The 24,216-nt window shown below is 40.7% G+C and overlaps 1 protein-coding gene across 6 annotated transcripts in view; it reads right to left on the bottom strand.

The window, feature by feature from the left end:
* Nucleotides 1-2,950: 2,950 nt before the first annotated feature.
* The window catches only part of GRM5 (glutamate metabotropic receptor 5), a 306,735-nt gene continuing 285,469 nt past the window's right edge, over nt 2,951-24,216 (bottom strand). For 4 of the 6 annotated variants that reach the window (XM_063325253.1, XM_063325247.1, XM_063325230.1 and 1 more), the window contains exons 10-12: nt 20,418-20,513; nt 18,684-18,845; nt 2,951-10,696 (exon numbers count right to left, since the gene is read on the bottom strand). In XM_063325253.1, the coding sequence (XP_063181323.1) occupies nt 9,874-10,696; nt 18,684-18,845; nt 20,418-20,513 (1,081 nt within the window). In that variant the 3' untranslated portion in view covers nt 2,951-9,873. The remainder of the gene's footprint in view (nt 10,697-18,683; nt 18,846-20,417; nt 20,514-24,216) is intronic. The other 2 variants (XM_063325261.1, XM_063325271.1) reach the window with 2 other exon arrangements.

Below are 24,216 nucleotides of genomic sequence, written 5' to 3'. Positions count from 1 at the left end.
TCCAGCGACCTTATTAAGATCATTCCAGGATTTCTCTCCTGCTCTTTAATGCTCTCCCGTCCACAGTCTGCTTCATGGCAACGTGGTATTTAGCACTTTTTGGGCAATCTACCTCCAGAGTTGTCTTGGCCTCTTTAGTTGCTTCCTAAATTCACAGTCTCATGATTACTCTTCTAGTAATATATCAGCAAGCACTTCTAATACAGCCTTGAATTTTTGGTTTTGGTGTCCTTTTCCTTATTTGTCGGAGTCAATTTATCTCAATATCCCATATGTAACTTTTATTCTTTCTATATAGATATAGAACATGTCCTTTTCGTATTTTGCCTTGCTGGCATTTCGTTTGCAAGCTTGCTGTTGACGCCTTAGTTTGTGCACGCACTGTGGTGTTTTTTTGTCCTCGGAAGCCAACCTTGTCCTCTCAGTCTTAGACTGAGATTCTTAAGAGTCCATGTCCTCTTTGTGTCTTCCTCTCCAGACTCATCAGTGACGTACCAACACGGTTAGTTAAATGTGAGTCTAAAGTGATTCTTAAGTTGAGATTCAGCTGACATCCTCGTTACTTACACACATTTAAGTCCATTCATAATTGAAGCTCTGGAGCTCCCCAAATGGCGGCGCGGGCAGAAGGTGCTCAGTAGAGGAGACCCAGGTTCTGGGAATTTCTCTCATTAGGGCCAAATGACAGCCCATGATGTGTATAACACACCGCATAAATCTTGTGACAAGCACTTCAGCCTATTCTTTACCTTACCAAATAAGCACAAATCTGGCCTTACTCTTTTCATATTCATGTGAACATATATGTGTTCACAACACATGTGAGGAAGCCCAGGCAACACTTGTCAGTGAAGCTTCCAGCTTACAGACCTTTGGGAAGGAGTTGTGTGTGGTAAGTTACGTAGAGGGAAGTTTTGAAGCCCTGTTACAAAATCAGAGTGAACAAGCGTGCTGGTTGCTTTGTTTTAATCTAAAAAAAGAAATAATAAATGTCTAAATTGTAAGACTTGGCTTACAAGCAGCCAAACAAATAAAAGCAGATGGGGCTTTTAAGCTGAATTTCCCTGAAAAAATGTAAATAAATCACAAAGCTTTCTGTATATGTGAAAGAAATCTAGTCTAATTCTTTTGCCGTAGCAAAAGCCTCGTGCACTCCACTGTGGTTTGGTCTTAAACTCCTACAATAGGAAAACAAGTTATTAAACAGCCCCTGAGCAGACGCGAAGGCAGATTCCAGTTCTTAAAATTCCAGGCTTGTTCCCAAGGTTCATCCTTGCTGCGAGGAGAAGGAGGATGGGAGACGGAAAGGAGCACCCAGCCCATGTATTAGTTCATCTGCGTAAGGCCTAGGGAAGCCTTGAACTTGCTTATCTACTCATGTGCTGCTTCTCTTAAGGACACTTTTTGCCTATTGCTGCTTCATGACTTGGGCAGCTGGAATAGGGTGAATATCACCAGAAGGGGCTTTTTAAGAAAACAACCTTCTACACTGGTAACAGCGATTTTTTTTTTTTATATTTTTTTTAATTTTTTTTTTGTAGCAGCACTGGCAGCAAGGCTTCTCTGGTATGTGATGGTATTTATGGACCAAACATGAAAGAAAGATCATACTCTTGACAGGCAGAGAAATTAGACTCTAAACTTCCAAGAAAATGAGCTTTTTCTTTTCTCGCCACTAAGTGCCCTGATGTTTCTGAAGGCCTATAATGGAATCGAACCCCTCTCCTTTCATGTAAACACTGATCTGTGATTAAGTCTCTGGTGTGATTTATTACTTTATGAGTTTCTGAAGGTCATCATACTGCAGTGATAACAGAAACCCAGAAGAAACACAGCTGAGAGGTGGTGATGGAGCATGGCATATATGGATCCAGTGTTCCAGAGAATGATTTAAAAAAATACTCTGGAATGAAGCAGGCTACTGCATATTTTTTCAAAATCCTTGTCTCCTAAGTGTAATTGCACTGTTTCTTTTGATAAAATATTATTCACCTAAAGCAGCCTGTTTTGCTGAAAGAACTGCCATGTAATTCTGCATTGGGATGTGGACTTTTAGGTGGTTCAAAGACATGATATGAATTCACATTGTTTTTACCTGGGGATGGGCACTTTACGTCCCATTGTGTTATGAAATTATTCCCTTCAATTCTTCAACAGCAAATAAAGCAAATCAGCCGTCTCTCTGGAGATGTGTTTAGGAAATGGTATGTATGAGAGTCTTTTATCTGAGGGCTGCGGCTCACACTCTGCTGCTTCACTGCACGCAGTGCAATTATTCCAGATTCACGGCTGTCTAAGAAAGAGCAGATTTTGGAGTGGGATGGAGATTTCTAAATAGGAAAGTTGGGGGGATTTTGGGGGGGTTTATTGGTTTTTTTTGGTTTGGGTTGGGTTGGGTTGGGTTGGGTTTTTTTCCCCATTTACCAGGGAAAGTAAAACACAGTCTGTTGGCTGGAAACAGAATGTAGCCAGACTTGAGGTAAGGCACGGATTTCTAGTGGTGGCAACAGCAGAGTGCTAGAAACCAAATTATTAAAGCATATAGAAAATTTTCTCAGATGTTCTGTTTACAATTCAAGATTAGATGTGAACCTGCCATGGTATCTTACAACAGCTATAAAAATAACACTTTGATATAGGAATTCTCGGTTGAACAGCCTTGTTTTCTGTTGTTTGAGACTAGATCATTATACTATTTCCTCTTGACCTGAAAATCCATGTATATCTCATCAATGAGATTGCGTTTGTTTCAAAACAGAAGATCAAAGTGCACTAGGATGGCATGTAACTATTATTTATGGATGTAAAGTTAATCCTCTAAAACAACAGGGAGAGAGAGACTATCATTGACGAGAATGTGTATAGGCACACATGATTTGCAGAAAAATGCACTGAAAATGTAACTAAGTATTTCAGAGAAAAAAATCCAGTTTTCAGTCATATCACAGAATTTTTTTAATACTGTTCAAAAAGTACCTGACTCTACATAAACACCAACTATAACATGATGTAGACAATCGAGAAACAAGCAAATGCATTTTTCAATGCTAAAATAAATTACATTTGTACAGGTAGAAAGCAAAACCAGAGCTGATAAAAATGTTAAATTTTATGAAAAATCATTTTCAGTTCACATCAAAATAATAACTTTACATTCTCTATTTTTTAATAGTATAAGCAGCAACAACATAAAAAAGAACAAACGCTCACAGAATGTTTGAAACCAGTTGTTCATAAGTTATTAGCAAATTAAAAAAAAATAATTACAAGCACTTGTAGCCCACAGAAATCTTTTAGAATTGGCACCGTCTCTCTAAAACATCTATATTCTATATAGATTTCTAATTACAAATACCACCAGCAGCTGCCATATAATCCTATTAGTACATGTAATATACATAGTATATTTGTTCCCATTTGGCAGATCGGAGTGACTTAGTGATTATTGTTTGTACTGTCATTACTCAGATGAGACAAAACCAGCCACATACACCAATTCATCACTAGATGAATTTTTTGCTTACCTTTATGCTTCACTGGTCTGTATCTTTTTTCCTTTTCACAGTATAAAACTGTAAGCGGCAAATGCAGGGATCTGGACAGAGGGTATAATAGTAAACCACAGCAAAAAAAGTGAATCCAGATAATTCAGCTGGAGTTTTTCATACATGCAGTGCACACTGAAATGGGTAGCAGATGAATGATTTTCTTGTTCATGGAGACTATTGACTTCCTTTTATGAGATTCATGGAACTGCCAGAAAACTGTGACCTGATTCTTATTTTTGGACATGTTCTCTCACATCCCTGAACACATTTAGTCAAAGTACGATTTTCCCATGGGGACACCTGCTAAAGCAGCGATGATAAAGAAGAAAGGTGGGAAGGTACTATTCACCAAGCCTAGCAAGTTGCTTCAGTAATGACCCTAATAAAATACATCTGCTGTGTGATCCGAAAGGAAGTAGGAAGAACATCCTGTTGTTATTATTCTCTGCTGAAGCAAATAGCCAAGATTTAGATTTGGTTGGCCACTATCAAACTTTGGTTTTCTTTACGCGAGTGTTAACCTGGAGTGATTCCATTGACCTCAATAGATAAAGGGCCTGTGCTAGTAAAGGACTTCAGCACTTAAAGTTATGCCATGCAATAACTATTGTTTTAGACTATTTGGCTCTAGCGTGGAGGCCAGAACCCTTTGTTAAATGTCTAACCTTACTGTGAAGTTTTCGAGAAGAGTTAGGTGCCCAGGAAAGCAATGCGACAAGGAAAGAGATGTCTGAGATTACTTTACTTGAGCCAGTATGGAAAGATATGCACAAAAAATACTAATTTCCAACCGTGACCCATTTCCAGACAGGGCTATAATTTTTGTTTCAATGATGGGTGGCTTTTGTAAAAGATGGCTGGAGAAAAATGAAATTAGTCCCTTTTTTCTGCAGTCTCAGTTTAATTCCTTCACCTATTCAGGAAGATTCAGACTCTCCCTGTCCGCAGAAGAGTCTGAGAACTCCAGGTGGAAGACAAGATGGTTGCAGACCCAGAGGTAGGGAAGGGCATGTCCTCCCCTCCTGTCACTAAAGCACTTTTCAGGGAAGTATTTATTTTTTTTTAGCCAATACATAGCACAGAAAAAACGTTGTCTCCACTTCTTTGTAGTTAAGATACTCACCCGGTTTCTGCTCCCGAGATTTTTAAAGTATTGTATATCAAACGGTCACATACCATCCCTAATTATACAAAGCGTATGTCCTATCAGGGTGCAGAGTTCCTTTGCTACTCTGAGACTCTTGAATTTCTTTCTATCTCGTGAAGTTACCTTAGCGAGATGAACAGAGGGTGCCCCAACACAGAGTCCATCAGAGCATTTTCCAGCCAGGAGGAAGATTTCAATCACCTCTGGCAATGGCTGGGTCTGAATTTAGGTCTCACCTTCTGCCTGACTGCTCTAACCTGAAGGCTATTACAAAAACAGCAGCATAACCAGACCCACAGCCTTAAAACAAAGGGTGATTTCTACTCCATTCTAGAGGGAGTAGGATCCTGTTGGCCTGTGTGCTGGGTGCTCTGTGTACTCATTTATGGGATATACAGGGATTAAACCTGGGAACCGCTGTTTTCTGCATCCCTGATGGGTTTTAGCATGAGTTGGGTGCAAAGCTCCTTAGATGTGTCAAGATCAGGGTAGTTCTGAGCACACGCAGACACACAATGCTAGATTTCTGAGTAAGGTGGAGGTTGAATAGCGGTTTTAAAATTGAATTTTAAACATAGGTATTCAATTCTGCTCAAATCCTAACTTTAGACACCAAAGTCCTTTTTCGGGTCAGCCCTGACACTGGTTTCCAGTACATTAAGAAAGTCACGGTCACATTATTAATCCTGAGCATAGTGCTCTGATTTCCCTAAGGACTTGACATTTTTGGAATGCTGTCTGTTGCTGTCATGTTTTTTCCTCTCACCTCATAAATGATGTATTAAGCAGAATAGCACAGTTGCACACTTTCCTCTACAGAATTTACACCCACAGCTATGCTGCCTTTCAGTCTGGTCTTGGTCTCTCTAAGGAAAACATCCCCAGGTGAACTCCACTATCACCCAGTGTCTGAATCATGGATTGGCCTTCCCATTTACTCTCTTTGGAGATCTTATTCTCTCAGTTTTGATCACGAAGTTTTCCTTTTGCAAACGCGGCAACTGAATAAACATTCAAGCAGCTAACTTTTTTTTTTTTTTTGCTTTTAAAACTTTTAACAGTTAATTTTTACTTAGCATTTAACTTTTAATTCACTTTTGTAGCTGGAAATCAGTGGAAGAAGCCAGCACCTTGTGATCAACCAGGCTTCATGAAACATCAGCAAGTGCTTTGTGGACCATGGTCTAAAAATCTCTGGTCTAAGGTATCTGTATGAATCTAGGCACCAAATGTTCAGATAGAAATACAAGGAAGCACATCTCCAAAGTCATGCAATTATTCTTCAGAGCCAATTAAAAAATACAGTTCTTCTTCAGTATTGCTAACACTTCTTCCCAACCGGCCTGCCAGAGCGATTCCTTTATTTCAAAAGCACAGGTTCCAGAGGTGGTCACACCTCCATTCTTCAGGGTTGGCCTCAAGCACAAAAGAAACAAGTGATTTTCTGAGGTCTTTGTGGTCAAGAATGACAATAGTTTCAACTCCTTTAATTCCCTTTCTGGCAGCAGCACTAAATTGGAAGGCAATTTCAAGCCATTCAGTTGGTACTTGCACGTTCTTTAGTTAGATTGGAAAGTGTTCCTGATTGTAACCATTGTTTTTATGGCTGAAAACCCCTGCCTTTATATCTTAATGTCCTAAACAGAGACTGGCATACAAACAGCGTAATGAAATCATAATGTCTGCCATGCATAATTTTCTTTTTTCTTGTGTCAAACCCACTGACAAAGTACTTTCCAGTCTTGCAAATCTCCCACTGACCTGTTTTGCCTGCAGTTATTAGATAATTGTTATCTTCTTCCTCAAAAAACCTTTGCTACCTTTGATGAAATCCAAACATATCATATGAGGTGACACTGGGGCACTCCAGCCTGTAAAATTAAAATGGATTTTGCCTTCTTTAAATGCCACTAAGGCTGACTTATCTTTCATTAAAGATAGACTGACAACTGGGAGGTAAAATCTCAGCAGTGCCCATCCTTGGTTCCTTGTGCAATTAAAATTTCTGCTGTGGCTAATGGATATATAAAAAATGCAAAAGAGTCCTCCTGAAGTGAGAATAAGCAAAAGTGTTTAAAATTCAGGTTTTGTAACATTAGTTTTTTAGCCTCTTAAAACATGTATTCAGGTTTAGATTGAGGGGTTTGTGTGTGTGCACGTATGCATGTGCGCGCGCACACACACACACACACATATATATACACACACCATCTTGAAATGATATGTGAGAGTTGTCAAGAAGCTCTGAGCAATAGCTATGGCCAGGATTGTGCGGAATTACAATCTGGGAGCAGAAGAGGTATATTTATGCTGTGTCATGGTTTGTCAGTTTCTATTTCTCACTCCTTTTTACTGATTTTATTTTTAAGAGAAGTTTTTTATGTCTTTCTGTATAATCCTTGTTTCCACTGTTGATTATTTCATAGTGGGGTGAAGCCCACAGATTTTAGCAGGAATACGTTAATATTAACTGTCCACCAACATAAGAAAAGACTACGGAAACGGGAACCTAAAAGGCTGGGTAAAGATCAAGATGGAGAACGTCCTAATAAGGACATTGGTCAACAACTTAAAGTATAAGATAACAGATATTAATAGAATCCCTTTGAAATTCAACTGAAATTCACTATCTCAGTATGCTCTGTGTATATCAAAACAATATTGCACTGATGGGAAACATATATTATCATAAGTCTTCCATGAACAATATTTAAGTGGTCCAGACTCCCTAAATGAGCATGTTTGTGTCCCAGACTGCTTGGACATGCCCTTCCCTGACACGTGGGTTGTAACCTATGAAAGAAGATGCTTTCTCCTGAAGTCATGGGCAGGTGGGGAACGATGAGACATGCTAATACTCTAACCCAGGAGGGCAAAACCAAGCTCTGGTCTGGAAACAAACGGAGTCTCTGCTAATCAGTCAAGTGAGGAAGCAAGAGCTACATATGAGCAACAAGGACCTACAGTCATGACTTGATGTGCCTACCTGCCTTTTGGAGTAGAGCTGGTTTGTGACCTGCCGCTTCGTGCTATAGGCACAGCTAGTAAGTGACCGTAGCTGGCAAAACAAGCATGCCCACAGACTGCGGTTGGGTAACGCTGCCTTGTGCAGGACGTACAGAGCCACCAGAGTACCTCTGTGAGGTGTTAGCCTGGATTCAGCCATCTATTACTTTTTATTTTAATGTTGTTGAGCAGCAAGTTGGGGTGCAGCAATAATGGTGAAACGAGCTTCCCAAAGGAATAGAAAACGCTCTTTGCTAAAGTATGTGAACGTGATTTCTTTTTTACTTTGTTTTTTGGGTTTTTTTGATCAAATATTTATTATTTTGAACATGAGGGAGAAAAAGGAGGTATGAACTTTGATTGCAAAATGCTTGTTGTCTTTGAATAAGTAAGATCTAAAGGTTTTGAAAATGAAACATAGCAGCCTTATTTCAAGGCTCCCTTCCATGAGGCTGTCTTCTATATAAGGCTACATCAACTCAACTTTGAATTGAAGCACATTGTTCACCACTTCATACTATCCTTAAATAAAATAAAACTAACCCATAAAAGTTTGGCACCTGAGGACAGCTATGTCATGAAGGAGAGAGCCAATACAGCGTGCGTTTAGGGCCTGACTTACAAGTTCTATGTAACTACACCTATCAAAAATTATTTAGCTTCTATTCAAACTTTAAAACTCTTCCCTGCCTGTATTAAAAAAGTGCTGTGACAGTATGAAGTGCATTAAACTGTACTACCTTGATATAGGAAAAAAATATGAGGAATCCCCTTGCTTCTTCTGTGAGTTGCTAAGAAACAAAGAAAGACTCTGTTGGTTCATATCTCATTAGGTCTTCTCTGTTTTAACCTTTACTCTGTATTGCTTTGAAAGTATTTTTTTCTTTTTTTTTGTGTGTTTGTTTGTTTTTTTGTTCGTTTTGTCACAGTTCATAGCTGCAAGGCATCAGCAGCTAAATAAAGTTAAAATTGTTGCTTATTAAAGAGTAGCTAAATCACCTCTAAGCAGATTTTGACACAGGGTTTTTTCCCTATATATGAATTATGATTACAACAACCTTTCCACTGACAGTTAGCATTCATCATAATCCAGATAGGTCTCCTAAAATGCTGTCATTCAAAGTATGGAGAAAATCCTTAGGGTGTTTACCTGTTCCTTACAAGCACAGATTATGGGAGCCCGAATAAATATTTTAACTGGCAATGTTAGCATAAGAACATCCATAAAAATGTAGTCATTTCAGTAGGGAGTACAGCTATAATATAGCTTGGTAGTGCTGCTAGAAAGAGAATATTCACCTCAACAACTTGCCCTGATAAGGGAATTACAAAACAGTACTCCAGAAAATATTTTTTGCTACTTCATTATTAGTTGGCAACATGGTGAAATAGTCAGGAAATCTTCCTTGGGTTTTGTTGCTGTGAAGGTGAATCCAATGCTAACAAATCGAAATTTTGATACTGGTAGAAGAGAATTTCATAAACAAATGTGTAGGTTGAGAAGTCACTTGTAAAGCCCTCCATATTGCAGTCACTCACTGCAAAGCCTCAGCTTAGTGTTATCCACGTGTAACGCATCACGGACACAATACGCTTCAGCAAAAAGTTTGGTAGTTATCGAACATACATTACTGCTTTTTGAGATCTTCATAGAAAAAAAAAGAAAGCTTGACAGGTTGGTCCCAGATTTGAGTCTGTTAGAAAATGTACATTCAATGTTTGGTCTTCTATTCTTGATAAAAGATCAAGGTTCACTTCTGGGTAAGGAATCAGAGTAAACAAACAAGCCATTGTACAGTTGTTTACAATCTAGTTTCCCCCCCTCCCCGTATATTGTACACACGGTTCGTTGTAATACTAAAGCAAAGCACTTGGTATGTAACTGATTTAACAGACTCCTTATAAGCCCTCAAAAATAGATTCAGTGTTTCTGAAAAGCCCATGTTTTTTTAAGGCCACGATAATCTGCCAAGAGTCATTTTGTCTTTAAAACAGCATAATTAATCTGATGTTTCCACTTCTCAAGTAATTCCTCTTCTTCCTCTACATTTCTCACAAGATGACCCAACGCCTCTCACTCTGTCTGCATAAACACTGGAGATCTTGAAGGCTTGGCTGTCCCCTCACTACTTGCTTGTAGTCGTTGAGATCCAACATTGTCTTGAACTACATTCACAGCGAAGAAGAACTTTGAGTATAATCTCTGATGAGGAGCGTGTCATACTTTGGGGAGGATGGGATACAGAGAGCTGATTCGGAAACCGGTGAGCTGGGAGATGCACTTCCAGAATCGATAGAGTCTCTAAAAGGAGAAGGAGGAGTTAAAGCTACCAACTCCTCAAGGTCTTGCTTGGCTGATGGGGTCTCTGAAGTGCCTTCTTTGACGCTGCCATTTGAAGGTTTCCTATCTGACTGCGAAGCGCCATTGACTTCAATGGCAGGAAGCGGTTGGATCTCTGCAAACGTGGTCATTGTCGTAGGGAGCTGGATTTCCCGTGGAATCAGGTATGAAGAACAGAGAGGAGTGGCCACCATTGTCCCTGGAGTGGCTGTTGAAAGCATCATAGAGTTCAGCTCGCTGATGTTGGCTGTGAAGCGAGTAACCACGCTACTGATCTGCTCCATCAGGGACCCTTGAGAGGAGCTACTTCTCTGAGGAGGCTCTGACTGGAAGGTAGGGGCCTCATCTTCTGTTCGGCTAACGGAGGCAGTTCTGTGGCTCAAGGTGCTGATAGGCGAGGGAGTCTGTGGTCGGTACTGAGCTGGGTATTGCTCTTCTGCTTCCGAAACATCGTAAAGCGTTTTGGCACTGGCCTCTGGAAACGTAGCGCTGCTACTATGTCGGCTACTATCTGTGCTTTTAGAAAAAGGCTTGATCACTGCAGTTTGATTGGGGTTCTCTTTTTTGTTGATGTGGATTGACAACCGCTGCCAAAGGTGTGCTCCTCTGCTGCTTTTCTCATTCTGGGCCCAGGAAACTGATTTCCCGTTGGAGCTGTAAACAGAAATGAGATAAGATGGTAACTTGCATCAAAGTTTAAAATGTAATCACTGTACCTATACCGTGGGTATGTGGTGTCCTGGAGCTTATATTCATCATAAAGATGCCTGTTACTTTATCTATATCATCTATATCTGCATCTATTTCTATTGCAATACATCTATATCTATCATGTTCTTGGAAAACAAGCAGAGTGGGCCAACTCATTTCACAGGCCATTTTTTCATCCAGCTGTGACCTGCTCTGTGCTAGTTCATGGCCACTGCTGACCCCCCTGTTGCTGCCCTCAGGACATAGGCAGTGTCCACCTTGAGGGAGGGAGCAGCTTGATGGCTTCCCTTCTGTTGGATTGCTGTCAGGAAGGGCAGCTGTGGGACTGAGGGATGCGTGGAGGAGTGAGGAAGAGGTACGTGATTGAAGGGAATAGCTGAGAGACCTGGACTGGCCAGGTTGCAGGCAGCAGGTACGTGGGCTGGCCTGGGAGCATTGATGTAGGGTGATGGCCATGGATTCCTGGTCTGGGGCAGGGAGTGTAGACTGGGAGATGGAGAATCATAGCCCATTATGCCTGGGGAAAAAATCTGTTTATATCCCAGAACTTGGAAGTACTGGAGCAACGCTCAGAAGGGGGCTGTTCTGTTTGTGGGTGGAGACACTTCTAATGGGTGACCTCTTCTTCATCAGGCTACTTGGTAAATTAGCCACCACTAGTTTAAAGAACTTAATTTTTTTAATTGCAGGTCAGCTCAGAGAATAAGACTATACTGCTCATAGGAAAGAAATAATGGACATCATATACAAGAAGCTCCTCATGGTGACCTGAGTTTGGAGACAGCAATAAACATGTTTGCTCCTCTCTCCTGCAAAATGAGTCCTCTTAGGGTAAGTTCTCTTCAGATCCCATCATGCCCTGCTCTTTACCAAAGTCGCTTTTTTTGCTTTTTTTTTTCTCCTCTGGTTACCTAAGGAGAGCCAGCTGTGGCACTTACATAGTATAAAACCACTCCTTTCCTTTTACATCTTCCTTAGGCTGACGAGCTGGTGTTTATACGTACATTAACCTCTAGTTCTTGGGATCAAGAAAGACCGTTAGAAATATTTCTTAACTCAAACAGACAATGACTCTGAAATGATATCAATAGGAAAAACATAGTCTCCACATACAAATAAGCGTGATTTATATATAAAATGCAACAGAACTTTACACGATTCCCTCTGGTTTCCAAAACATTTGCTGCAGCCATTTAGGATTTTTGGAAAGACAACCACATTGGAGACCCTGGCACAGTATCACAAATTTGTTGTTTGTTTGTTTGCTTTTTAAGCCTGAAATAGATATACTCACACATGTTAGCCTGCAGTATAACAGTTTGCAAGACACACAGTTTACTAAACACAGATGACTTTATACCAGCCTTCGTGTGGAGGCTTGCCATGCACTATCAGTTTAATAGCTCTTCTAGTCATCTAAAGAAAAAAAGGTTGCATGCAGGGTGTAAACAAAACCTTGTAGGTTCACATCCACGATTACATTACGTGGACTTATGATGGATCATGTAACACAACATATGCCAACAGCTTTCCCCTTCAAAAGCAGCATGACAGAATCCAGTAGACAAACACAACGCAAACCAGTGGGTATTTCAAGAGAGGCTAGACTGGGAGATGACCTGTATGTCTATATAAGGGCTCACCCTGTTGCTGCAGCGATCACCAGGATGTTATCTGGACCTTGGAAGTTAACTGTTATGCACCTACCCGCAAAATGCCAGGCAGAACAACTGGTGGCTTGTAACTTGCTGTTCAGTAAATCCCTTCCTTTTGCCGTACCTCAATCAGAGGAAGCAGGAAAAGCCAAAGCTAACCTGTAGCACTGATCACTTTGACTCTTTGCATCTCTGTGCATGTGACTCTGAGCTGAACAGGAGCTGGCACGAACATCTGTAACGTCCTCAGAGGAAAACTGTTGCCTCTGAGGACTGTGTGCTCCTCTCACCGGAACACGTGCTTGGTGGGTGTGGAGAGCTGTCTGAGAGCCCTGTCTCCTTGGTCATGCTGAGTCCTGAGCTCAGTGGGAGCTCGGTGACAGCAGCAGGAGCAGGATCTGGATCCTTTATCAGATGACATCTTGCTTCTAGTTCTGGTATGATGACCACGAGACCTCCTCCCAGCTCCTACTGAGTTTGAGCTGGACCAGGAGGCTGGATCACCCAGCACTTGTAACTTTGATCTGGCAGCAAGAGAGGGCCGAGTTCCAGTCCTGGACATCCCCCCTGGTGGGATCCCTTAACTCCTGCTGAGTTCAGAGCTCAGAGGGATCTGTGACAGACCTGCCTGCCACAGAAGTGAAATAAATGCCCTTAACATGAAGGATTAGCCAATGCAAATAGAAATGCTTGCCCGAAGTAAGAGGTATATTCTAGTGCCCCTCCTCACTTCGAGCACCGGCTTAGTATAGATGTTCAAACCCTACAGCTCTAAGTGTGCACATGAGCACTAAGTGCCTGTAGACATTTTCAGTTGACTGAAGGCCAGATTGTAAGAGGTTGTGAAAGTTACTCCCTCCCTGGTCACTGTTCAGGAGACAATTATCAAGGAGGCTGAGGAGCCTGGGGAAAGGAAAAGGATGAAATCTGGGGATGTGTCCAGCCCTGGGCAAGGGCAGCTGACAGTAAAAGCTTCAGTGTAGCAGCTGTCATCGGCCCCCCTGAATCCCGGTTTGGTTTTGTGTCAGTCTTGACTGATGCACTCCTTTACTGCCTTTGCGCTGTGCCCAACACTAATCAAGCTGCACATCTGTACATCAAGCTGTCTCTCTGTACAAGAGGGACATTGAGGTGCTGGAGCGTGTCCAGAGCAGAGCGACCAGGCTGGTGAGGGGTCTGGAGACCAGGGCATATGAGGAGAGGCTGAGGGAGCTGGGCATGTTTAGCTTGGAGAAGAGGAGGCTGAGGGGAGACCTCATTGCCCTCTACGACTCCCTGAAAGGAGGGTGGAGAGAGGTGGGGTTGGCCTCTTCTCCCAGGTGAATAATGACAGGACCAGAGGAAATGGTCTGAAGCTGCATCAGGGGAGGTTTAGATTAGAGATTCGGAAGAATTACTTTACTGCAAGAGTGGTCAGGCACTGGGACAGCCTGCCCAGGGAGGGGGTTGAGTCACCATCCCCAGAGGTGTTTAAGAAACGTCTAGATGTGGCACTTCAGGGCATGCTCCAGTGGCAGAGATTGTAGGTTGTTTGGTTGGATTCGATGATCTCAAAGGTCCTTGCCAACCATGAAGATTCTGTGGTTCCATGATTCTATGATATGGCTCTCATGGAGTTCCTAGGCCTCTAAAGGAGAGGTAGCTTGATGTAAATTTTGTGCAAAAGCCTGAGAGACTTGGTGATTATTCATTGCAAATTCCTTGATATAAAAAAAACTGAGTAGGAAGCAAATGGCAATTTCTCAGTAAGGAATGAACCCTATAGTTAAAATCCTAGTAGTTTGCCCAGCAATAATTGGAATTGTTATCTTGGAAATGTATCATCCACTTTGTCATGCTGCACCTACTTACTACAAAGTCAACACTGGACTGAGGTGTGCGATCATTTGTCACCTCTGTGAAAGGAGCATCACTTGTTTTCACATATTGGTATGAAGCTAGGTTACCCGTAGATTCCAGTGATAGTACTTTACAATTCTGCTCTAACTGTATATTGCTACTCTGTCAGGTTAACTGGAACCCACTGTGATGCACACAGTTTAAAAATAGAGAAATAAAGATAGATCAGAGACACAGACTATGATGTCTAGTAATGGAATGGTTTACACTTATTATGCCCAGATCTGCCATGACCCTTTGATGATGGGAAACTTTAGGTCAGTGGAATTTTAGAGTTTTCTTGCAAACACATGAGAACAGCAGAATTACACTTTTGAGATCCTAAAGGAATTCCGCTGCTAAGTTTGGCTGAATACAGATTTTTCTACCCCATTCTGCTTTTCTGCTGGCACATTGCACTGAGTAGAGCAGAGCAGAGCAGAGCAGGCTACAGGTCGTATCTGGAGAGGAGCAAACTCCAATTATAATTCGCAAACCAAAATGTTAGGAAAATATTTTTGGGGTTTTTTGTTGTGTTTTGTTTGTTTGTTTTTTTGTTTTGTAAAATGAAACCTTTTGCATAGCATATTTTTCCTTTTCTTTCACTATAGGTTAATTATGTTCAGTTTTATATATGCGAAGGATTTCCTCAGAACCAGTCATACTAATTGTTTTCTCCAGCCTCTTTACTAAAAGCTGCTTTGATTTTGATAGCTAGGCTTTTTCCCTGCTAGACCTGCCATGATATAATACGTATAAGAAATGAAAGTGGTATAAACAAGAGAGCTTTTGAAGTCTCTGATATTTCAAATATTTCCTTTACAGTTGTCCATCTGCTGACAGAATAGCAATTAGTATTTTCTCTCATTTTCTTCCCTTACTTAATCTTTTTAGAGGCACTTTTTTGTCTTTAGGGCTTTGTTCTGTCTTCGTAAGGGGTGTTAACTGCTTTTTATATACTTAGGTGTTAGTAAAGATGTTCCTCTCCCCTTACACAAATTATTTTTTTCTGTCTGGGGAGGATCACTTTTTCCTTTGTTTTGGTTGAGGTGGCACAAGTTTTGTTTTAGCATTTCTTGCACTGTGGTACAATTGCCTATGAGGTGGCGCATAGCTCTGCCACCAGGGTTTCTTTAGCCAGATGCTATTAAAACAAATGTGCTTTGCGAGGTCCTTCAAAATGTAGAAGAAATGAAAAACAGCAAGAGGAATTGATAGTCACTGCAGCTGAAAAGTCTCATCCTCTAGCAAGGGTGCCATTCTCATTAATTACCTGAAGATGCTAAAATTAATTCTGGTGATAAGGGCCTGGGGACTAGTATTGGAACAGTTACTGGAAGTGCATATAATTTGAAAATAGGTCGCTTATTCTCTTGTTAATATCTTTAAATGAAATAGGAAAATTGGTTTAAAATGATGGAATTTATTATTTTCTAAGCAAGCTTAGAATGCATAACTACATGGTATTATTCACCAGTAGAAAGTGGAATACAGTAGGAATCAAGAGAGATTAATACAAAAATTTAGGGGAATTTTTGTTCTCTGTCATGTACCAATATCAGGATCTGATTCCAGATTTCAAATGATACAACTGAAAGCAGATACTGGACAACAACTTGATGGAGACCTGCATGGCCTGTTTGCAACCTGTCCTCACATGAATATAATAGGGAATAATTTCGAATTCTTTAATTGATAAGTCCATGCATGAAAGTTCATATTTCAGGTCACTGGTCTAAATTTTATTGAGCTAAAATTGTCAGGAAAGTTATGCTTAGATGTTTCAATGGCTGAAGTAGTGTTGCATTCAAACTTGAAGCAATATCTTGGTTTTTAAGAAGCTGACATAGTTAAGTTATTGCTCCAACACTGTGCAGAGCAACTCCAACACAACTCCTGTCTTTAACGGAGAAGTCCTGCTGTCTTATCCAGAGAAGCAGGTGGCAATGGAAAGTAGGATAAATGTCTGTACTTAATTTAGTCCATAACATTTTCTGCCAAGAGGAACTCTTGTTGTTCAAAATAAGTAGTAAGCAGCGGTTGTCCTTTTAGAGTCCTCTGCTGAAACCTTATTAAAGACTCAATGATATAATTATCCAGCCTGAAAAGGATTTGTGTGCTATCTGTAGATTTAATTAAAACCTGACTCTTCATAAGGGGTGATTGGTGTGTGTGCCTGCGATGCATGCAAGCACGGGTGCCTGTGTATTTTGTTTCTCCAGTCTTGTCACTTGAGCCAACCTCAGATCAATATGAATTTTGCTTGTAGTGACCCAAGTTCTTCATCCTTGGGAGAATGCAAGTGCCTTGCAACCCGCTAAAAACACTGAAATGAAATAAGTGGTTGAAGTGGCGAACTCCCATATACCACTACGAAGAAGTCGTAGTTTCTCCTGGGACTGTCGGATGACATCCTGGATGACTGGCTAAAATTGGACGTAGAACCTCAAGGTGTCTAAACTAGGTGAGCTCTACCACTGTAAAGGTTTATGTTGTTGCTATTCCTCTCTTTTTAAATAGCTTTTAAGGAAAGCTCTACGTGCCTGTATAATTGTTTCCCTGGGTGAAAGCCAATTCTGCCACACACAAACAGCCTGGTAGTGATATATCACTCAAGTCATTTAGCTTAAATTATTCCCATGTTGCTTGTTCTATGGAGATAAATAACAACAAAACACAAAAGAGGAATGAAACAGGGCAAAAATTCATTTTGTCTTGTCCTGAGTTCTAGAAGTAAACAACATATTTTGCAATTATTTTGCAATTATTTTGCAAACAGAGAGTTGTTTTGGGTTAACAACAGCAAGGGCATTTATTTATATCACTCCACGAACTGTAATCTGTTGATAACTCCTTTCCATATGAAAGGCACAGCTGATGTTGTATGAATGACTTTAATGTATATGATGAAAGAAACTACGAAGTGGGAGCGAGCTGATGGACAGAAACTTTACCAGTGACCTCCCAGAGCAGCCCCTGGTGACGCTGACGCGGGCAGCTGCTTCAGCAGCATGCCTGGTTAGAATGGGAAATGAAGTGCCTGGTAGCTGAATGAAACATTTCTGGACGCCTATCATCATGACCCAAAATGCAAAAATTATTTTGATACCAGATGTAGCTTCTTTCCTCTATTACCGTGACCTCATTGCAATTGTTAATTAAGGCAGCTAGCGCTGGGTTTTGCTTCTCGGCTGAAAAATGTCACTTCAAGGCTCCCTGAGCGCATCTCTGCTACGCTGGAGCATCCCGTTCGCAGGATGGAGAGAGGACGATGCCATCTCTTGAACTGTGAGTTCTGTTTCCTGATGCACAAAGCTTCAAGATGCTTTCAGCATTGCTTAATCAATGTGGGTTTTTTTTTTTTTTTCATTGATAATTTGCTAAAGGTATGAAAAGGAAACTGGGAAAAATAGGAACCATCAGCTTACCTGACCCTGAAATCAGGAGCACAAGCAGTGCACAGAAAAGAAAAAAAAGAAAAAAAAAAAAAGATTTAACTCTCCCAGTTGTATCCCGGAGATGTATTTGAATTCTGTCCTCTGCAAAGAACATACAATTGGAGATATTTCAGGTGTTTGGTGTGCCTGATAAATGATTACAGAGGTATTTATGCACATGGGACTTATCAGCAGAAAAGTTACTCTTGTGAATTATTAAGCAGTTTCTTAAAAAAAAGAAAAAAAAAAAAGATGTTGTGATGCCTGCTTTGTGAAAGCCTCATAAAACATCCCATTCCATAATTGATTTTATCAGATGTATGTGAATGATGCTCACAGGTGACGCAGGACGTAGAAACTTCTGTTAATCAGGAATAACCTTACAAAGCATCACGTAGTGTACCCATTACTGCTATTTTTGTGTCACTTTTCATCTTGAAAAATCCCAAGCCATTTGTAAGACTAATACATAGAGATAGTTAGGCCCTGATGTGAAAAATATCCACAGTCGGGTTAGAACACAAAAATAATATTGCTCGAGGGATTTGAGAACATGAGCTGAACGATACCACCCAATATGAAATTGCACAGAATTTTTAATGCTGAAAGGATGTAAGTGGGATTTGGTCAGTAGCATGGGACCTCTTCGTCCCGTGAGACGATGAGATTTTTTCATGATTCCCAAAGGGTCAGGCCCCTGCATCTGTCTTTTTCCATCTGCGCTTCGTCCCAGTGACTCCTAGCCCTGGTCTGATACTCACTGAGACAGCGGAACGGCACCTACTCCCCTTTCTGCAACACCTACGTTCTCTCCGGGAGGTTCCCAGGCCATTCAGTGGCAACTCTACTCAGCTCATGGAATTTGACAAGGACCACTGGCCAGGACACTGTGGCTGGAGACAACAAAACACAGCCATCGAATGCAATTGCACTCCCTGTTACGCAGCAGGTGTTCTTAACTGTTTGAGTAGGTCTTGCAGCTGACAGTCTTGCTGTGGAACTATTAGACTGACACAGTTTCCAGTCTTTTTGACTGTTAGGGCATCCTCTTTAACAGGAACCTTTTTCTCCTCTCTACTTGACTCAGATCGATTACAGTCTGGAATGCAAACAGATTCTTCACTGTGAAGATACAAAATATAAAAAAGAAGTTTTTCAAGTGTTTATATATGGCCAGGCAAAACAGACCTGAATACTGTACAACAAAATACAGTGGTTTGACATTTACACGTACTTTTCTTCTCTTCAAAATTCTCTTATATAGTGACTCCAGATAGCTTTTAAGTGAAGAATAAACATCACTGAAGGCAATGCAATGTAGGAAAAAAAAAATATCCAGACAACACACAGACAAGAAACGGGATCCCAGCTGACAGATAATAACAGGGGTGTATACATTTCGTACAACACTCAGCGGTGAATGCTCCTGATGTTACTTAAGCAGCAGGAGTCCCCAGGTGTGTGCGTTATAGTTGATAGCCTTATGTACATGAGTGAATATTGTCGTGCCCAAGGGGAACATAACACCGTGCCAGTGTTTCACTGAACACCCTCCTGCAATGATAAAATTCACCTGCGATGTAACACTTGGGAAAAGTAAAGGTATAATTTGGCCATACTGTGCTCGAAGCTTACATTGATAAATACCTTACAGGGGTCGATATGGAATGAGTAGATCTTTTAACAAACAGTAAACAAAGTGTTTCTAACTTGCAGTAGAATGTAACGCAGTGATACAGTGCTTATTAAGAGTATTGTTTCATGAAAGATTTATAACCATCTGTGACACATGCGGTTTATTCATTTATTAGTGGAGATGTCTGGAGAAATGGATTTTCTGTCCTACGGGAGAGTTCAACATTTGGAAGTCTGACTGGACTCAAAATGAGACGAATAGCCGAAATCTCCGAGTATTTCACAGAATTAAATTGTTTGAAATATTTCAATACAAAAACATCGAAATGGCCATATTGGAACAGTCCATACCAGTACCACTGAAAACATATAGTATTTGATATTCATTAAAATTGTAACATTGGTGTATAATGTCATGGAATATATAATGGCCAAAACAAAATTGAAGAGAAATATATAAATTAAATTAAAAGGAGAAAGTAATGAAAAAGGTGTTTTGAATTCTATTTAAAATTAGTTTGAAGCCTTTCTTTAAAACCCCTGTAAAACTCAGCACTTTCCCACGTGATATTTTGATTGAGAAGAACCAACATTTTCGTATTGAAAACATTTTCCTCAATCAGTTTTTCTCTGCTCTTTTTAAAATCTCTTTTGATTAGACCTAATGTTACCCCTAATATGTAGCAGGACCACTATTCCAGAGGAGTTCTGGAGCTGGTCGCTCCAAGTTTGAATGCTTTCTCTCTTCATCTGCTCTACTGGCTTAATGAGTCAGGTGTAAGGTTTCTCCTCCCCAGAGCACCATAATGCGACAACATCACACAGGACACGTGGTTCGGATCACTCAAATGAACAGGGTGCAGGGTTTTTTTGGTGGTCAGATGGAACACAGAAATCAGCAGTGGCCATGTGTTTTCTTTTTTCTTTTTCTTTTCTAGACATACTGTATGGGATGCACAGGAATTACAGACAGAGGATCTGGCCTGGCATTGTCCCAGGGCTGCTCCTCCTGTTCACAGACATATCACACTGCCCTGAGGCCACTTGCTGTTTGCTTACCTGGTCATTGTGGCTCTCCCACCATTCCCCATACTCCCTTTTGGGGTGAAACACTCTATTTCCGACTTGTGCGGGGCCAGTCTCCTGCCTTTGTACCTAATAAATCACGACAACAACAGGAGCAAACAGAAAGAAGTGATTGTGTGCTCAGCTTTTTGTGGCAGCTGCTGTGCAAGGGGCCATGCACGTGAACGCTACTGTGGCAGTGGCGGGGTATAGCGCAAAGCAGCCGTGGGAGCGGTGGAATAGCTGCATAAAACCCCAGACCTGCACTAAAGCAAACAGGGCTATGCAGGAGACGTGCTCACCGTTTTCTTTTTTTTTTTTTTTTTTTTATATATATATAGGAGGAGCTAAAAAATCCTACAGAACGGATAGCATGCTAAACTTTTGTCTTTAATACTTTTTGGCTAAACAGTTCAAGGGAAACAACACTTAAACTAAGGATCAGTGAGAAAGCTGGTGGCCACATTCTCAATCCTAACTGAATCTTTTTCTCTGATCCTCCATCTCTGTAACGTTTGACTTGTTTCTCTGCCTGTCAAAGCAAACATCAGTGTATTTGATTGCTTGGATAGAATTTGGGTGGGCTCACGGTTCATGTCTTGGGCCTTTCTCTCTCCATTAGCAATAAGAGGAGGCTAGATGACTTGCTGAGATGTAGACATAAAGTCTAGTGAGATCAATCCCGATCCTAAACCCAGTGCTTTACTATGAATGTTTTAAATACCATACCTTGCACTTGGATGAAAAATCCATTTGGATAAACAGTTTAATACTTGAGGATCTAATTAATCCCTGCATAGGATACTAGGGTAAGACCCGGTCATCGTTTACACTCTGAGCACTTAAATGGGATGTGAGCATTGAAGAGGTCTTACGCTGGCTCTCTTCCCAGTGGTGAATTTCACCCTAATTGTACAAATCCTTGTGCTAGGTGTTGAAACACATATTTAAATGCTTTAATAAAATTCAGGCAAAATGCCTGCAGATGTCTTCTCAAAGAGTTTGTGATATCCCTTTTTCACATGCTATGAGCCACGCTGTGGGTATTTAACACACTTCCATGGGGAGTTTTGTAGGTTTTAACACTGCCAACATTACAGAATAAATGACTTGTTTATTGCTTGTCCATTAACCTGATCTAGATAGCAAAAGGTACCTTGAAGAGAACAATCCTGTAAAAGAGAAATAACTTGAGTACACACACAAAGTCAGGCTAAACTTTGGATGCAGTTGTAGTAGATCCTCAGAGGCAGCGTATATTGCGTAAATAACTGAGGAAGAAGCTTAGTGAACCTGACAGTGAACCGGAGACAGTAAAATGAGGTGTGTGCAGTGCAGATAAGTCCTTTAATTTACAAATTATAACCTTACTGAAAGGAGGAATAACAGGAGCTTTGCAGACTGGCTACCAAGGTTTTAAGGCAATCCAGAATGTGGTATATGCAGTGCTCCCAGACAGGCACGAAGCTTGCGCAGGACATGTACATATTAAATGAAAGTCGGTTCCTAGAGCAGAGGAAAAAGTGGAGGGGCTTAGAAAGTAGATAAATTCACTGAAAAATACAAAGGAAGTCAAACTGGATCATACAAGTTCAATTGGGGTAGCCGGAGAGAAAGAGCAAAGAGAAAAGAATGTGTAGAAGCTTCAGAGGAAAGAAAAGGAAATAAAGTTGGGGTGAAGGTGTTAGACATCAAAGAAAGTAGAGCTTAGGAAGAGCAGGAAGGAAACACAATTACATTTAGACCTGACAACCAAAAGAGATACTCTGTGCCCAGCAAGACGGAAGGAGAAAAAGTCAAGACTAAGAGAAGGAATTTGGAGGTTCTAAATGCTCACGATAAGCTGAATACTAAAAAGTAGCCAACAGAAGGAAACAAGAGGTGAGTGTCCTTTGTAACTCCATCATGAAGAACCCCTGAATAGGATGCATGTGACCCAGATAAAGAAACCCCCCTCCCAGATTGCCCATTCCCCAGTCATTAGCATAAATTCCACTGCTATGAAGTCAATGGAGAGACTACTATGAATCTCTCAAGTTTTTCCATCCACTCAAGAACAAATTACACCATCATAAATAGTGTGTTGTCACAGAATGCCTCAAATCCTTGAACCACAGTAACTGCTCCACTGCCATGCATTCAGTGCTAAATATCCATGTAATTATGAAAACAGTGACCAAACTCTAATCAACCCGCCTAGAGTGGAAGGTGCATCTAACCAGTGCGTGGAAGCTGCAAAGTTTTTTGGGTGACCATTCTGGAAAGGCACACCAGAGTTTCTGTGTAAAAAGGGGTTTCACCTTAAAGCAGGAAAAAGACATTATTTTGCCTTAGAATACCTTGCATTAGAAAAATGCCTCGTTCCTCATTGTTAAAACAAAGGATTTCTTGAAAAGATTTAATCCAAGGAGAGAAAAAACTCTCAAACATTTCTTTGCAGTTGTCATGAAAAATGCTATTGTGAAAATTAATTTGGTATTTCAGCTAGTGTATGGAGGAGGCATAAAACACTACCGCGTGAGAAGTATTTGCAGGAATCAATTTCTTTTCTCATTGTCAATTCCAGGACTATGCATTGGTTAGAAAAGAGAGAGAAGACTTTGCTTCTGTACAGAAAGGCAGCTACTAAATTATGTTGAAGGATTTTACAGATTTTTGGGTCATTTTTAGTGTTTCTTTGGGGTCTTTGGCTGTGGCATCATGGGCTGTGGCATTTTTTTACACAGCGGCGAGTTGTCCTGAGAAAAATTCTTAATGATAGATGCTAATACTTTTTATAAGTGTTGGTCAGTGACAGGAAATTTGGGAAGTAATTCCCAGTAATTCAATCACTGTGGTGCTTGTCCATTTGCCAAATACTGTGTCACATCTCTCTGTCTCACACAGCAGTCCTCTGCTCTCTCCAGAGGGGATTGGTAGAGAGAAAGAAACAGTCCTGGGCCGAGAGAAAGGTAATTTGTCCTCTGAAAAAAATAAGTCAGCGATTAGAAACTGACTTTTAGACATGGGGGTTTTTTTCCTCCCTCCTTTTTCAGTAAAAAAGTTCAGCTAACTAAAAGATGTCTCAAGATATCTTTGGTTTTTTTTAATGAAATGCAAAGCAAAGTTTATTTGCTGTGTTGCAGATGCAGAGGTGTCATCAATCCATATTTCAAGTGCAATCTCGTACTGGCATGCAGAAATCTTATTAAGTATTGAGCACCGAATGTGTGCTTCACACTGCTAACCCCAGAGGAACGGAGTAGCTCCAATCGACACAGGAGTGATGCCCTGGTGAAACTGTACGTTGCAAGGGTGGGAAAAGTGATGTTTCCACAGAAACACTTAAGGGGAGGGAGGTTGTACAGCCAAATTACAGCCAGATGTCATTGTAGGGCAGTCGCTAATCGTGTACTGGTAACTTAAGTTCAGCATTGCAGAGATAATTCCTAAGATCCTTGTTAGTTAACGAGATTCCAATTTTTGGTCGGAGATACTGAAAATGATATTAGGTGTCCAAAATTCTTTCTGAGTCAAGCTTTCCTCCACAAGTTAACAATAATCAATGCATGTGATAGCTATTATTTCAACCCCAAACCTCTCATTTTGGCTATTTTGGAATAAACCTGAAGCAAGACTTTTTTAACGCCCAAAAAGATTAAATTAATTGAGAAGAGGAGAGAGGATTCAGAAAGCTTTACAGCGTATTGATGAAATACTGTCTTTTTGCTTTCCATTGTTTTTACTGAGTCTTTTCAACATGCTTTTGCCTGGAACTTGGACAGATTGCTGCGTGTTACAAAGCCATCCACTT

Source organism: Chroicocephalus ridibundus, chromosome 1, assembly GCF_963924245.1.
Source record: "Chroicocephalus ridibundus chromosome 1, bChrRid1.1, whole genome shotgun sequence".
Lineage (NCBI taxonomy): Eukaryota > Metazoa > Chordata > Aves > Charadriiformes > Laridae > Chroicocephalus > Chroicocephalus ridibundus.
This window is presented reverse-complemented; position numbering and strand designations above follow the sequence as displayed.